Source organism: Trachurus japonicus, chromosome 17, assembly GCF_045865225.1.
Source record: "Trachurus japonicus isolate A0001 chromosome 17, Traja_1.0".
Classification (NCBI taxonomy): domain Eukaryota; kingdom Metazoa; phylum Chordata; class Actinopteri; order Carangiformes; family Carangidae; genus Trachurus; species Trachurus japonicus.
In genome coordinates, this window is record NC_140923.1 from 16900248 (window position 1) to 16918063 (window position 17816).

Genomic DNA, 17816 nt, shown 5'->3' on the forward strand with positions numbered 1-17816 from the left:
TACTGTTGCCACTTATGCAGCCTCCCCGTCTACGTGCGTGCACACCTGGGTGCTTATGGATGTTGTCGGACTGTTTCTTCGCAGCATTTATAGCTGCTTTCAGTCACCTGGAAGTGTGTGTGTGTGTGTGTGTGTGTCCTCACTCTGCCTGCCTCTGTTTATCCACCTGTCTTTCCTTTTTCCTCTCTCAAAGAGCCTCTAAATCTGAAAGCTCAGGTTTTATTTTATCTAAGATGGCGGCGCGGCTCTCTGGGAGAGACGCCGTAGTCTTTGGGTATTTGAACTATCTCAGAAGCTATTGGATGGATTCCTGTGAAATTTTGCACAGACATTTGTGGCATTCAGACACTGCACCCCCTGGTGATCTCCTGAATTTCCCTCTGCTTGTGTCACAACAGGCTGATGTTTGTTGTTTTTAGTGAAATGTCTTGATAACTATTTGAGGGACTGCCAGGACATTTAATGCAGATATTCACTTATTCCCAACATGATGGTCCTGTATACTGATTGAATAAAGCTGGGTGACTCACAACAGACAAGCTGGAGAAAGAACAGTAGAAACGGATGCATGAGAGGCCAAGAGAGCCTGACTTTTAGTTAAAACCCTCCATCTGACATTTAAAGGGATAGTTCAACATTTTTGCAAATTGGTGCAAGCTATTTTTAGAACGGCAGAGCAGAGCCATGAGCTGCTTCTTGGTTTCCCTCATCAAACTCATCAAATGCACAATCCAACAACTCCAAAACGCTCTGGTGGACAAGTTGTGACCTGCACATTCACCACGCTATGAGATAATAACAGGACGTTATGAGACAGAGTTGTTTTAGAGGCAAATGCAGAGACTGCTTGCTGAAAAACTGCCCCCGACGGGAACGCGCATCAGCAGTTTTGCATGAATTTGCCTCTAAAACAACTCTGTCTGGTAACGTTCATTATCTCATAGCGTGGTGAATGTGCAGGTCACAACTTGTCCACAAGAGAGTTTTGGAGTTGTCGGATTGTGTATTTGATGAGTTTGATGAGGGAAACCAAGCCATTAGCCTCCGTAGCGTAGCTCTGAGCAGCTCGCGGCTCTGCTCCGCCGTTCTAAAAGTCTGCTTGCACCGACAATTAAAGGTAACGAACCTACTGCTGTGACTATAGGGATTATGGCGCCAATTTGACAAAACTATCCCTTTAAATTTAATGCAGTATCAATGCATCTTACAAACTCCAACTGAGAAAACCAATATAATTTTAAAAAATTGGCTCCAAATCTCTCATGATCTGGGGGATTTGTGACATTTTGGCATCATTTAAAATGTGCCACATTCACATTCCCTGTTCAATGCTCAAATTGATGTACAGACAGCTGTCACTAAAATTACTGTGATACCGAAGGAAACTTGAAAGTGTGATGGTTCTCCACCACTGGAGCTCTGAAGAGCGTTTTTTTTTTCCTATCGTTTCTATGCAGATTGATTCATTTACCTTTGACAATGGAGATAATGATATCCTTGTAAGTAATATGTGTGTAATGCCTGTTTGTACAGATCTGACTGAGCTGACTCCATGAATGGGTGTGATTTTTGATGCAAATTGTGGCAATCAGGCGCTAATGATTTTAAAGCACCTTAATTGCCTCGAATATCCTCGGAGAGAGAAAGTCGCGCTGAATCTAATTAAGTCTCGGTGTTAAAAACCCCCCTGAACAACAGAAGATATTATTCAACTATTTCCACCAGCTGAGCAGTCCTCACTGTGACAATCAAACTGAACATCATGCGTTCATCTGGTGCCATCAGCAGGTTGAAAATATAATTTGTCCATTCCTTCGGTGTTGTTACCAAAAACATGCAAAACAAATGACATTATCAACCTGCTAAACATTGTAAACATCACTCTTTGTGAGGATGTTAGCATGCTAGCCTTAGCATTGAGTACAGCTACCAATTCTGAATGAACACTAATTGTTTAAGACTTATTTAACCTCCACCTTCCTTCCTTCCTTCCTTCCTTCTCCTCTTTCATGTCTTGTGTCTCCAGTCTGAACAGTATTAGCTCAGATGAAGCCAAACGGCACAGCGTGAAGAGCATGGGCTCCGACAGCTCGTCAGGCCAAAGCTCGCTGCTGACGGTGGACATGAAGAACTTCAAGGCGTTGTGGAACGAGGAGGTGTATCAGAACAGAGAGCGGTGGAAAGCTCAGGCTGCTAAAGGTACGGCTCACACACACACACACACACACACCTACACACACACACACACACACACACACATACGCATACAACCTGTGAACCTGGGAAAACGGTGGTGATCTGGGGAATCAGGAAACATCAAAGTGGTGGTAAAACTGACCTGTCTGGACGGATCGTGAGCTCCACCTGAATGCAGAAAATTGGCTCAAAAAGCAGCAACGCTCTTAACATCTGCAATGCTCTTAGCTCCTCCAGAGAGCGGTTTTAACTGACCGGACCTGTATTAGTGGAGCGATGCTGTCTGGATTTTTCTGTGCTTTATTTAATCCACCAGAAATAAAACAGTACATGCATTCGTTTTTATTCAGTATTTAGGCTACTTGAGCAAACTGGCCAGACTTTCTAATGAGCCACCCTTTACAAGCCGTTTAAAGGTCGTATAACTTCTGACTTTAAATTGTTAATAAAGCGTTAACTGGTGCCTTTTATGTCTGTTATAGTTCTTCAGTTACAACAACTGTGTCTGGTTGATGGCATAGTGTAAGAAGCATTTAATGATTGATGAATTATTGACATTTCTCCTTGGATTTTACTCATGAGAAATGACCAAATAGAAGTAGGCTATAATCACCAGCAAAAGGGATTTTGTCACAACCTGTGTTTCCCATATCGGTCAGTTTATCAGATTCATTACTAAATAATTGTTGACAACTACAAGTTCTTACAACTTAAAAACCCTTGGAGTTCACCAGCATAGTAGTGATGATCAATATTTTTCAACTATAATCAGAAAATGTGTATTATACATTAGCTAGTTAATATAGCATGACTATGTATGGGAGAGTTTTGCTTGTAGTAATGAACCTACGGCAATTCCCATTAGCTCCAAAGACCATTTTAGCCTCCATCCAGTTCATTATTTTGGTTTTCCAATCTGCAACATTTTTTTTTTACTTTTACCTACATTCATCAGCTGGACTACAACACGACTCCAAATGAATACTAATGTTGCGCCTGTGACTGTGAAAATGAGCAGTCTTTTTTCAGAAGAAGTGCACTGAAGATATGTCAGTGTTGTGTTTACTACGTGTCTCTTCTGCTGCCCCCAAGTCGCCGTCGCCTCAGTTAATGCAGGTTTAATTTCAACACGTGTAGTCATGAATTAACGCACATGAACACACACACACATGCTAACTCGCGCTCACACCCCTTGTGGCCTCAGAGGCGGAGGAGAGAGCTAAAAGGGAAGCAGAGGAGCAGGCCCAGCAGGAGGAGGAGGAGGAGGAGGCTATGGAGCCGCAGGAGGTGCACACAGAATCGGATCACTCTGCACCAAAGGAGGACAAATTAGAGGGGGAGGCGCCCGAGTCAGCGGAGGTCAGCAGACCACCAGATGGCAGCGCGGGGGAAACGGAGGACGGAGCGCAGCCTGGGAGGAGCAACACACACCAGAGTCCTCCGCTGCAAAATGGTACATCCCTTTAACTGTGTCGTCCCACAGCATGACATAAATCCATTTCTATACATGTGCTGTACATTACATTGACATGCAAAGTAGCATCCATAACTAACTGATCATTATAACCATGGTGACTGTAATCCACATTCCTCTCATGCTCAGCCCTTTTCATGTCAACATTCATGATGTTTTTGTTGCATCATTTTGTTGTCCAAAAATCCAGCCTGGATGTATTTGGAGTTTTTTGGAGCCTCACATCACTTTCTATAGAGTTGTAATGTCCTACCGGTTATTCAGGGCAGTTTCAAACATTATTAAAATTGTAATCAGTTAAAAAAAAGAGGGAGGACAAATTGAAGGTTTTCCATTCTTGCATGTTTGCTACCTCCTGTCTGACAAATAACACAACTGTCTGGCCTGTACAGGAGAGTTGTCTGAAGGGGCTGAATCTCCAGAGGGTGAAGAAAACAAGAACAAAGGTGTCGATGGTGAGTTTATTTCTTAAGTCCGTAACGATTGATAAGAAAAAGACCCGTTTTTATGACCCTGAAAAAAATAAAGTGCAAACAAATGTTGTCCTAGAAATCCTACTTTGTATTTGTACTTCAAGGGGAGATCTTTAATGATTTGTATGTTTTTATAGAATGAAAACAGCTTCATACTCCCAGGAGAATCAATGGGTAGAAATCAGTTTTTGCCTTTGTTGGCATTTTGTTCGCCTGCTTGTTTGTTGATTGTTTAATATCCTGCCTCAATATTCCTTCTTTGTTTCTCCAAAGCAGAGGTAGCGATGGAATAAGCGAGGTGCGAATTATCACGGCCACACCGCTGCAACTGTGCTGCTGTCGACCTGAACCTGCTTTTAAGAGAGCTGACAGAGACTCATGTCAGAGGGAAGGCCGTTAGCTGGACTGTGTCTCCCTCTGCAGGACACCAAGATACTCACACCTTCACTTCCATTTATGTCTTTAATGATCAACTTGTTTTTACTTGTACCATGTTTATACTCCCACACTCTTGTATGCAGAGTTTGTGGCTCTACCCATGTGCATTATTCCTCCCTCACTACTTATTGATACAAACATTAAAGAAGACATTGACATGGTATCGACAGTGACGGGGTTGAGAGGACCCTTTCAAAGACTGACATTCACTTATTTTTTTAGTTCGCCAATCTTTTACTTCATGCACCCACAGACATGTAGCCACCGTACAAGTCCAAACCTTTCAGGTCTGATTTTTTGGGGGTTTTTTTTTAGCATTACAAAGTAAGGTCACAGTTGTCCTGACAAATGAATACAGAAGTGCTTTTTGTGGGAAATGTAGAATAAATGAAATGGACTTTTACAACTGCTACACTGTATGTACAGTTATGTGAGTACAGTATGTGTACAGTACATTAGGATTACATTCACAGTCTGCAACACCACTATTTTACTAGCAAGCACTCCTGGAGCAAACCCACGCTGTGTAGGAAACTTCTGCATGAGGAGCTCCTGATGGGAGTCTCATAAAAACCTTATTTTGTTGCCACCAGTTGTGACTCATTTTCCCCCCTTAACATGTTTACTCTCTCTGTGCTTTCCTGAGACATCAAGTCTGATGCATTTTTTTGTGTTCTTTGCAGCCAGGTTTATATAATTTTTTTTGCGTGTCTATATCCTCTCCACTGTATATATTGAAATTTGTACATGTATGAATCATAGAAAGAGTAGAATAGATTCCACAATCCAAAAACTGATATTTTCTTTTGGATATAGTGTAAGATAATATAGTGGAAAATGTCCAAAAATTAGAATGCAACCTTTGCATTTCAGACATATCACACACACAAATGCATTCAAGTTTTTGTAATATATAAGCTCTTTTTTGTTTACCTTTTTTTTGTAACATTTGTTTTGCATTTGTCAAATACCAATCATGCACTAGATACGTCTGATATCCTCACATTGTATGTTGTTCCTTCATCACAAGACTTCTTCTCGATGCCTTCTTATATGTATTGAAGCTGTAGCAAAAAAACAAAAACAAAAAAAAACAACAAAACTGTCGCTGAATTAGAAAGAAATCCTTCATAAATGCGTTATTTTAATTTTGCAGTACAGTCATGTTACAGCAGCTTCACCTTTTCAGTTGTTGGTGTAATGTTTAATCGACGTGTTTACCGTGTACTCGTGCACCTATTAGCCGGCTGAATCCATCGGGCTTTTTGTGACGCATCTGAGGCTGTGTGAGTCTAAACTGTATCTGCTTCCTGGTTGTTTGCCAGGTTTTCAAGGCTTCAAAATGTTGTGTATAGAAGATGCAAATATTGCTTACTGTGCATATGTAACATATTGAACCCCTGCAACACTGGTTCAGCTTTTACTACGTACTTAATATGTCTAAGTGGAAGAAAGGAAAACAAGCATTTTGGCAGTATTTGCATAATGATAGGTATGTTTTCCCTAAAATTGTGCACTTTTATTTTGTTGAAATTCTCTAAATTAAATTGTGCCAAGACCATGTTCTTGGCATACGCTAATTTCATTTTTAAGTATACAGTACATGTGTAACTTTATATAAAACTATAGGAACTATGAATTATTTTTTAGCCTCTTGGTTTGTAACAGACTCCCCATTTTTATATTATAACAGGAACACCAGTATCGCACTGGGGACATAGAAGTTTGTCATGCAATGCTACTTTCTACCTAAAAAAATGCAGTCAGTGGTTAGCAAGCCGGCTGACTGAATGTGTGCCTATATATGTACTTTCCATTTCACATCTTTCACCTGTGGGAAAAAAAACAACAAATTTTGTGATGTCATTTGAATCTGTGCTGCTCCAGGTACAGTCAAACAAAACCATTTCATATCTTCCTTCAATATTACACACTAAAGGAGTCTTGCATAAAGACTTTTATTTTAGACACTGCTGGAAAATCTGTTTGTGCAGACAGCAGTTTGATGTTGCAGAAGTATAGTATTTATAATGGTATATTTTATGGTCTATTTTGCTCGTTTTCATTTAGAAAAAAAAATCTATTTTTTAGCTGTTTATGTGCTGTATAGTGTGTGTGTTTTTTCTGTTTGTTTGTTTTACTGTACTGTTTGTTCCCGTGTTGATTCAGAAGATGAACCTTCAATGAATCTTCAACATGTAACTGTTTTTTTTAAATTTATTTTTTTATTTGTCTCTCCTCTGTGTATCTGTCTACTATGTTTTACTCCACCAGCTCTGAAGTCAGAAAATTCCAAGTGGCTCAAAACTCTTCACTGTAAATTTAATGTGTAACAATCACAGCAAATTACATTTATAAGTAGAACAAAAGCAAAACTTATTGCATCCTCAAAATAGCCTGCCTGACACTTGGTTTAACAGAATATATTTTCTGTACCAAGGAAACCAACACATGTACAGTCTTGTAGTTTGCTCTCTCTTTCACTTGCTACTGTGATAGCCTACTGTATGAATATTTAACAGGAATTTATACCGACCATAATCAGAAACATAGCTGTATTTATGACATGTAAAGACTTCTAAACGTGGTGTTTTGTAACGGTTACTATGGAACAGATTATTTGTCGTTTGTTTAATGCTTTGTTTCCTTGTTTAGTCTGAATCACTCTGTAATGACTGATCTCAAACTGCTCTAGTCACTGAGGTTAGATGGATGTAAAGCGAGAAAGAGTGTGTGTGCATGTGTGTGAGTGCGTATGTGTGTGTGTGAGAGAGAGAAAGAGAGATAGAAAGTCTGTGTGTGCATGTGTGTGAAACTGCTGGAAAATACTCAGTGTGCATTTCTGATCTCCTCACTGTGACCTGCTCTATTGATGAGTGTGTGATGAGAAGTGTGTGTGTGCGTGTGCGTGTGTGTGTGTGTGTGCGCGTGAGTGCGTGTGTGTGTGTGTGAGAGAGAGAGAGAGGTAAGCGATGCAGTGGACCGTATAAAGCTGGGTAAACAGTTCTCACCACCAAGACAATTTCACAAATGCATTTCAGATAAGCAGTTTTTCCACTTTAAACATCAAGTTCTCACATGTTTATCTAAATACAAATTGTTCTTCAGGGTGGATCAAAACAATTCAAAAACAACAAGGTTGACAAATTTGGACAAATCTGTTTAACAGAGTAGGTTTACCCTCTACTACATCCTTGGTTTGACAGAATGACTAAGAGTGAATGGGTGTGTGCGTGTGCATGTATGTGCATGCATGTGTGTGTCACTGTCCCATGCCGGCCAGGCGGCCGAGTGTGCCACCATGCTCTGTGACTGCACAGTCGTATCAATAAATCTGGACTCAAAGGGCTCAGATAATGTCTGTCTGTCCTCATTTCTACCGCACCACAGCTCAGTGTGTCATTTTAAAGGGGCAACCTACACATTTTACACATCAATATCCATTTATCTAATACAAAGAGAACTACTCAATGTGTGACAACAGTTGAATAATGTCTTCTGCGACTTTGGAGGACATTAATGGATAGCCAAACAGACTTATACTGTATAATCTTGCTTGGCAACTACATAGTTTTAACTGAAGATCCTACTTAGGCTTTGACATAAACATAAAACACATAATTTGTATTATTGATCAATGTGATTTTCTCTTCTATAACAGTACTATGTCTGTCCTATAATAGTATCCAATAGCACAAAGTGTCCTCACCATAGTTTCTCTCTTTGTCTCGTCACCAACAGCCTAATGAAGCTGCAAATTAAACAACTGGCTCCAACAAATTTAGTCTCATTGGTCAATTCAGAGTGAAGATGAGCACAGAGAACCTTCTTCCCTGCAGATGAATGAGACAGACAAAAGCAATAAGACATACCTTTAAAAAAAAAAAAAGCCCTGATATCTTGGTCTTAAATTTAACTTAACATAAATTTAACTTAACATAAAATATATATATATTAAAAAAAAAATCTGCTCCTTAATACAAAGTCAAAGAACTATTATTAGCATGCCATGCTCTTTTTTCTATTCACTTCATTCACACATAGCTAAGGTCTTCTCACAATTGTTACATTCACAAACCACTACCATGCTCAAATTACTTATTACACCACAGACCACTTACTCCTTGCACTTTTGTTATTTTATGTGTGTTTAATTTAATCTTGACAGAAGTGGAGGGACTTTGTTGCTGCCCCACTGTATGCGTTTAAGTAAGTAAGTAATCCTGATTATAAAATTCTTTATTCACATTTGTATTTCAGTGTTGCAGAAAAGAGGTTTTTAAAAAACAAAAACAAAAAACCAACAAGATTTTCAACAAAAACAATGTAGGTGAATTGTTAGCTTATAAAGATATGGTGAAGTAATGAGCAGAGAAATAATTCACGCAATGAACTACTTCACAGGCCACGCCCACATCCAACATGGCGTCACAGTGTGCAGCACTCAGGTGCAAAGGTGTGTCACCTTTTCCGAATTTCCTCGTTTTTGACTTGACATTCTATAGACAAAGAAATATATAAGACTTGAGCACAGGTGGACCATAAGTGTGGACTAACTACTGTCAGATGGACTGTAAAATATAGGCTATAGTTTTTAAACTTTTATCCAGCTTTGTCAGTGTAAACGGCTGAATTTTATTTCTTGCACCAACACTTGTCGGGCCTTGAACAGGATGGAGACCTCGCCTTCAACACTAAAGAGCTCCAGCTTCACTCAGAACTGACTTTCCTCCTCTACAACAGGTAAACTTGATGGCTTTACAGTGTCAACGCTAGCTGGCGTTGCTCTGGAGACTATGACGGCCATGTTAACGCGCGCGGGCTCATGGCTGTGTGTGGATTAATATATTTCGTGTTCATTGAGGCACATTTACTCAGTTGTTTGTTCGTTGAGTGTTTAATGGTCACTCTCGGCTTGATAATATGTTGCTAGTTGAAAACAGTAGGAGACAGCAGGGTGCATTGTGAAGCATTTGTTTTGGTCTGATACCTTAGTGTCTAATGACATCTACAATACAGTAGTGGCAGTGACACTTTGTGTTTTTATGTTTTTTTGTTAGTATCCTTTATTCTTTGCACTGCAGTACATACAGTATATTTTTAGTTGCTATAATCTAAGTTCTATGTGAGTATTTCGGGCCCATCCAAAATAGCTCTGCATCGCTTTGTGGCCACTTCGTATTTTTGTATCTATTCATGGTCACTGTGTCTCTTTCTTGTTGTCACTGTGTGGCCAAAGTGTGTCCAACTGTGGTTGTTTTGTGTCCCTTTGTTGTGTTGTGTCTTTGTATCTCTTTATGGAAATCGTGTGCCCTATTGTAGCAGCAGCATCTCTCTTAGGTCATTTTATAATGTTTTGTGGCTCTTTGTCCAATCTATAACGACTTTCAAGGTTCACATAGTGTTTGTGCAAATCTAATGAGACATTCAGGTTACAAATTTCTAAAAGAGACGATGCATCCATCTCTCTTAACCCTTCTAGAAACACACAGATTGTAGGTCAACAGGTGGGATTCTGGCCATGATTTGAAGTCTCCAATGTTTGTTTCAGACTTACAAAGAAATTCAAAAACTGAATTGTGCATCAACTTTTATATTCATGGAAAGCCAAAGCATCCATTATGTATGGTGCATTAACTGCAGCATGAACATGACACACAGTCAATAATCCACTAGATGTCTCTGTTAGACTTCAAACCCACTGGAGCTGCAGCAGCACTGCTGCTCTCAGCCTCAGAGGGCCTGTGGCACTAAAAATGATCAACGGACTTGATGTATATCATTGTCACTCTCACAAGACAGTCAGTGTATAGCTCTTTATCCACCATATAGGCAGCTCCACAAACATTAGACACAGAGTGCATTTTTATCACAAGTAGCATGCATATTCATGCGCAGGTTGATGGAGCTGGTGGAGGGATGTGTATGAGTTCTCAGCACAGCGCTGAGTGCTGGAGCAGAAGGCGAATGTTAATTCAATTATACGGCAGCTGTTCCTTGGTGCCCATGGCCACTGTGTTTGCACTAGAACAGAAATCTTGTATTAGGTCCCTCGCCATAAAAGACCATTGCCAGGCAGGAGAATGGGGACTGCCTGTAACCAAAAGCCATCAACAGTATTTTAAAGAGCTTTTAATGTGTATTTTTGGTGCGATTGAGGAATTTTGTGCGTCTGCAAAGTAACATTTGTGTTGTTGTGTTTTTTTGTTTTGGCACTCTGTTGATTTACGGAGCTTTTGTTTTTAGTCATTACTCTATTAAATAGTCAATCTGCTTGGAAGTAAAAAAGTGCAAATGAGTTTCTTTTGCTGTATTAACTCCAGTCAAGGGTGGTTGGAGAGACGCGCGTGTGTGTCCTGTGGTGGTTCTGTCATTTTGACAGAAATGATTTATAGATAGGAAAACTTTATCTCTTTACTTTTGCTTTGTGTAAGTTGTGTCCTACATTCAGTGTTACAAGTTAGTATGTTAACACCATACACATGTCCTCCATTGAGCCATGTGTGCAAATGCAGTTTGTCCATGCATGCATGTGAGTGTGTGTTGGTATCTGTGCTCCACCCCACCTCCTGTCCCAGGTTTGGGCTGAGCTCCAGTACTACTTGATGAGGAAGAGTAAGAGGAGGAGGAGGAGGGGTGATGGCATGCGCTAGTCTGTCCCTTCATTACCTGGCTCCCTGAGACTCACTCTATGTGATTTAATCACATGGCCACTGGCGGGAAACTGCTGCTCTGATGTTACCTGGACCTGCTAATCAGTTTGCTTTTCCCTCATCAAAAGAAAAACAGCCACACCTGCGGGAAGGATGCGCTCAACTGCACATTACGTATGTATAATATATGCACACATGCAAATGCGGACGCGCTCAAACACACACACATGCACACAAGAAAAACCTCTTGGTTATTATCCTCCTAACACACAGATGGAGTGCAGAGGCCATGGCAACTACAGTTTGCAAAGTAGAGGTACAAATAAAGAATATTTTGATTACATATCTGCTGATAAATTTGATCATTGATCATTCTGTGAATAGATGCGTAATAGCCAAATATGTTGTTAACAGTCTCTCAAAGCCCAGAGGTCATCTGCAAATTGCTTGTTTCATCAAACAAGCAATCAAAACTCAAGTATTCAGTTTACTGTAACATTAGAGAGAGAAAAGCAGCAAATTCTCTCATATTATAGAAGTTGGACTAAGGAAAAGTTTGGCATTCCTGCTTGAAAAACCTAATTAAACAACTAATTGATAAAAAATATCCAAATTGTTGATTAACTCAATTAATCTTTTCAGATCTAAAGGAAGAGATGAGAATAAAGGCTAATGCTGTCGCCTTGTGACTACACTGTGACTAGCCTTTTGGGAATCTGTCCTCTAACTTAAGCAGAAGTGACAGCATGTTCTCACCACTTAACTACACACGGCCACATCATGCAGCGTGTAAAGTAGACATTACATATCAAGTTGTTTAATAAAAATTAAACCCCGTCTATCCACTGGAAAGAGCACAGAGCTCTATTTAGAGTGACTGATCGAGAGCCCAGAATCAAAGGGCCCTGTGGCACAAGCTGCTAGTGTGTCTGGGAATTGGCCCAACTCTTAAAGAGCCAAGCTTCCCTCATCTTGACTCGGGGCCGACCCCCAAACTGGAAGAAGCTATTTCTGCTGGCAGCCAAGTGGTTCCTTTTCTGGAAGCCTGTCAGGTGTGGAGCTGAGGCTGCCAACTGTAACCCCCTCAGGTGGGCACAAGGGGCAGGGCAGCCCCCCATCATGGCTACAGCATTGTGACACTCAGCAGATGATGCAAGTCGCAGAGGGCATTGAGCTCTCTGATGTGCCCTGACAAAGATCTGCCATGAAAGTGACAATCTCTCCTTTAGCCCCCGCATGCAGCACGGATGGATTATGGAAAATACAAAAATATTAAGTTAATTTGGAATAAAGTTGACACTGAGTGTGGTGTCTCACTTCTTCAGTTATTAACCTCCGCTAATAGAAACCAACAGTTCTACTGTACTTTTACTTGGCTGTTTCTTTTTTAATACTGCTGCCATTATTTTGCTGATTAATTTTCAGTCACAGAATAAAAACGAATAATGGCTCACTCCTGCAGCTGCAAGTTATATTAGTATATATGACATTACGCTTCAATGTGTAATCTTACTGTTAAGATTAGTGTGGGGGGAAAAAACTAAACCACAAATATTTGTACGTTTTGGTCTTATCTTCTGTGTGCAGTTTTACCTCTTTGAACCCGAAACTCTTAATTAAAGCAGAAGTAAGCGATCCGGTCGTTTTCGCTAATGCTGCGTTCGAGGCAGGCTTTTGAAATCGTAAATTACAGCTTCAAGTCACAACTTACGACTTTGTAGCATTCCAGGCAACCCACTCGTGTTTTTCCGACCTGTTTTACCTGTGAAAGTCACTATAACGGCCACTCGTAACTTCCGACCCGTGAACTCGTACCAGATCGAACTGATACAACTTCACAGGACGGAAAAACACGAGTCTACGAGTTTCCTTGAACGCACCATAACAGTCCTCGTCCCTACGTCGCCACATTCACGGCATCCCTTGGCTGCACACACAGCCCTGCATGCCGTTCTCTCTCCTCATTGGATAAAAACTGTAGGATACGATAAATGTTTTCTCCTCGGCTCAGAGCAGAGCAGAGTGACTGACAGACCCGTGTTTCAGACCAAACACTCTATGTAAGTGATTGCTGTCGGAAGATATAACTATTTAAGACTTATATTAACACAAATATATCACTTACTTCTGCTTTAAATGAAGGCAGGTGAGAAGTTTAGAGAAATGTGATATTTTTTTAATCTTTTAGATTTAAAATCTCAATAAATAAAAGGTTAGTTGTACTGTACTTAATATCGTACTTAATGTTTGCTAATCATATGATTAACATCTTGACACAGTGAAAAGATCATCGGGAACATTTAGTGTCGTCACAGCAGGAAAAGCACAGGTGAAACCAACTTTGTTAACGAGGTTTCAGGTTCATCCAGTGTCCTGCCAACAGCCGCATTAATGATGTCATTGACTGCACCTGTGCAGGACAAAACGTTTGCTGTGAGTGTGAAACAGGCCTGTTGAGTTGCATGAATCCTCGGTGTAGCAGAAATATTTCAGTCTGGATCAATAATGCAGTCAGATAGTTTCAAGAATTTCGCCTTCATGCAATCTGTTGTACTTCCTCCCATTTCAAGATACTGACTCATTTTTAGAGCCTCTTTAAAACAAACTGATTTGAATTAAAACCAGGGTGAAATAGTGCTACACCAATTTACGGTAAAGGTTTTATAACTTAATTACAAAGAGAAATTGTTTTATGAGATTGACATTTCTGCAAATTAAACTGCCTGACACTTATAAAGTATTTAAAATGTGATTTAGTAATGGGGTAATATATCTAACACCATGAATGTGCATATTAAGGTTAATGAATAATTGTACTTTTGTTACTTAAAATATATTTTTCTTATAAAATTAATGTATTTTTATTCTAGGAAGATTTTCAGTCCCCATGAAATTCACCACGACGAGAAATTGAGAGAATTTTTTTAAAGCTCTGTTCATCAGTGAATACCCATTCCCTTTGTTGTGTTCCTCTATTTTGAGCTGCCTTTCATTCATTTTCCCTTTAAAACAACCTCAAACCAATTTAACACTGCAACACCATGTTGCTTGTTCTTGCTAAAACTGGTTAAACACAGATGGCGTGGTGTCATGTTGAGATATTTCCAGCAATGTTACAGTGGAGTTTAATAGCCTGGAGAAGAAGGTGGAGTTATGCTGAACAGCCAGGGGTGAATTCACTTATTATAAATTCAGTTCTTCATCTTTCATTTTCAGTTTACTTGAAAAACATTCAATTGTTATGCATCAATACACAAAGACTTTTCAACTTTGTGAAGCGAGGGATTTCAGTCAGGCGACATCCAGATTCCTGTGGGAAAAGTAGAACCTGCAGTTTTCCATCCAACCTGCTTGATGTCGAGTAACTTAAAACATTGAACACTGCTGTGATCAATACAAGCAGATGTTGTAATGCAACATTAAATTTTGAGCAAAAAACTAATATGTTGTCAGTCAATATTTTTCTTGTACATTCAATAATACCAATATAACTACAACTTTCCAAATAAATTAATGACTAACAAATCCTCATTATGCTAATAGGAAACATAATTCAGTTGTTCAAAACATTTCTGTTGTTGACTTTTATTTAAACTTACAGCTAGCTGTTCCCCCGCCACAGTGTCACTAGCACAGCCATAAATCTTTCCCGCTAACTTAAATGAAGTAAATTTTAGCAGAATCTGGAGTCTGCACTAATCACCCTTTTAATGCCACACTTTGGTAATGAATGAATGGAAAAGTGGTTTGAAAGGCAGCGAGGCAACAGGGAGTTGAGGACAGCTGATGAGGGAAGATCGAGAGGAGAGGAATCATATCAACACCAAGAGTGTCGATTAGGTGAGAAAACGACATTACAGCACCGTCAATCATCTGAGCTTCATGCTTGGGGGGGGGGGGATCCAGAGCTGCTATAAAAAAAAAATGTGGTAAAAGTTGGCAAGTCAGGAGAATCACGTGCATAACAAAAACACTTTATATAACTTCAGCCATTTTGTTTGTTTGTGATGATAGTTTCTGATAGTTGGTGGTTCTTTGTGAACTAAAACCTGTGACACTCGTGTCACTTGAGGCGTTGACTCGTCATAAAATGTGACGTTTTGTGGCCTTAATGAACGTAACCATCAAACCTCAACAGTGCTGGTGTTAAGGTGAAACCTTGTATGTGTAACATTTCTCTGTTGCTGAATAAGGAGCGTGTGTTGGGTGGTGATTGTTGCTTAACCTGTCTTTATGATTCAAGAGGTTATTATATAGCATCTTAGTGGCGCTCCTACATCTTAGGGGCAGATTGGAAGTAAAAGTATCAGTGTGTTTACATGAAAAGCCAAGTCGAGCTAAAGTATACTCTTAGCTCAAGTTGGGCATCTCATCTGAATCAGTTTACATACAACAGGGAAAAAGGAATCGTTGATGGAAACATGTCAGCTTCCTCAACGTAGGTGGCGATATATGTTGTTTCAGCGGGTTAATACAGACCCCTTTCACGTTGACTGATTCCATCACCTAGTAAACAACTGAGAGGTCTAAAACACATCTTCTTGCTGGTTGTACTGTGTTGTTTATTGTAAAATGCACTGAATGTACGTATCAGTCCAGGTGCATTTTTTGGCCCGGGTTCGGGTCGGTTTCTATGCTACACTTTGTGCTGTCTCTACTGTTGTGAAGCATGCGCACATGCATTGTCCAGTTTCAGTCAAATTAAGGCATGCAGAATAAAATCGGTTTCCAATCACATTATCAGGGCGTTTTCCAGTCTTCGCTGGACTAACGCGTTTACATGCACTTTAGTTGTCCAACTATAGATGGATTAAGGCCATACGTTTTTCAAGTGTAAATGTACAGACTGAGTTGTTCTTGGAAAGTGACAAGAGGAAACTTAAAGGGGAACTATGCAAGTCTGGTGGCTTTTCCGCTGTTTTGCTCACGCTCCTCTCGTCATTGTGCATTTGTTTACAACGGAGCCGGCGAAAAATCAGAGCGTGGATAACGTTACATAATATATACGATGTTACATGTGTATTTGTGTAGTTTTAACCGTCATAAACAAAAGATTGCCGGTTACGGAGCACGTTTGTGTCATGGTGCCGCAGAGACGAGAGCTGGAACACCGGGGCGGCAACCGAGTAACTACACTGATGTTGTAAGGTTGGTTTTCAGCCATGAGACGCCAGGTGAAGGCTTAGAGCCTCCATTCTCACTCCTAACAAGTCACAAGTCATGTAGTTAACTAACAACTATCACAATTACTCCGGAGCTTTTTAATTAAGGTAAAAATGTAGCATACCGTAGCCACGGGAGAAATCCTGCTTAGTTCCTCTTTAACATCAGCAATGATGATAGAGACAAGCGGTCACATTGGCGTTGCTTTCCATCGCTGCAGACAGCTCTGGGTGAGTAAAGGAAAGAAGTTTGGTGCTGAACTCGTGAAGTTTGTTCTGGATTGTTGAGTAAAAAGTTGTTAATGCTAACACTGGATATGCATTAGCAAAACTGACAACTTAACTCTTTTAACATAACGTCTCCAGTAGCTGCTGACCAGACCTGCACAATGTTCAGGACAGGAGCAACTTGGACGTTGTTGACCAGATCCAATGATTCCTTTAAGACCTTTGCTGTTGCTCATCTAACTCATCTCCATTTGTTTATCTAACCAGGCTGATGAATGTCTGTAGATCTTCTGAGCTCTCTCTTTGTGAGCTGTGGTTCACATGAGCAGATTATTTCTTGTGAATAGCAAACTTTACATCTTTTAGTGTTTTAGTGAGTCAAAGTCAAGCTTTTCATTAGTGGCTGGAGTCCTTACTACTTACTACAATCAGCTTATTTTAACCTCATGAGTTGAGGGGTGTCAAATACCTCAGTCAAACATCCATTAGTATGGAGAAAAACAGCTCAGGGGTTTGTGTTACGTGTCTTACATTTAGTTAGCGTTAGTTAGGGTCACTGTTTGTATCAGCTGCAGGATAATGTTGTCAGACAGCACCTCCCCTGTTTTTTAACAGAGAAATAAATGTAGTTTATCATATGTTCTGTATAATACTAAAAAAACTAAAGATGTGACTCTTACTTAAATACGATATCTGACACATTTTTATTTATCTTATCACTTTCTGGTTGCATTCTACCACAACAGATTGTCACAGCCACTTTGAACGTGTGCGAACAGATTGTGCTTTGAAAAAGAAACGGGTGCCTCCAGCAACATTACACGTCTGCTATCCCATCTCTGTCTGAAAACGGGACTAACATCTTTACATTATACATTTTCAAAAACATATCCATTATTCATACCTCCATATTTTAATACTATTAGCATTTCTATGCCACCCACCTAAATACCTGTGTGTTTCTTATCAAAGGAGGAGTGACAGTCAGGAGTTACTTTGTTTGTGTGAAGAAATGAGTTGGGATTAAGAAAGCACTGCAGTGATGGACCATCACACAAAATTAAATTTGATCTGTGAGGTGATTATTTCACTGTAGGCTTTAAACGGGCACAGGAGAAACTTTGCTTTTACTTTTTTTTTTTTTAGTTAGACAACAGCAACAAAGGCAAAGACACACACATGCACAGAAACA

The 17816-nt window shown here is 39.9% G+C and overlaps 1 protein-coding gene across 11 annotated transcripts in view; it reads left to right on the forward strand.

Moving 5' to 3' along the window:
• The window catches only part of pde1cb (phosphodiesterase 1C, calmodulin-dependent b), a 101531-nt gene extending 93595 nt beyond the window's left edge, over positions 1 to 7936 (forward strand). For 5 of the 11 annotated variants that reach the window (XM_085805472.1, XM_085805474.1, XM_085805477.1 and 2 more), the window contains 4 exons: positions 2027 to 2199; positions 3401 to 3649; positions 4063 to 4125; positions 4420 to 7936. In XM_085805472.1, the coding sequence (XP_085661598.1) occupies positions 2027 to 2199; positions 3401 to 3649; positions 4063 to 4125; positions 4420 to 4436 (502 nt within the window). In that variant the 3' untranslated portion in view covers positions 4437 to 7936. Of the gene's footprint in view, positions 1 to 2026; positions 2200 to 3400; positions 3650 to 4062; positions 4126 to 4416 lie in introns of all 11 variants that reach the window. The other 6 variants (XM_085805470.1, XM_085805475.1, XM_085805476.1 and 3 more) reach the window with 2 other exon arrangements.
• Positions 7937 to 17816: the final 9880 nt, after the last annotated feature.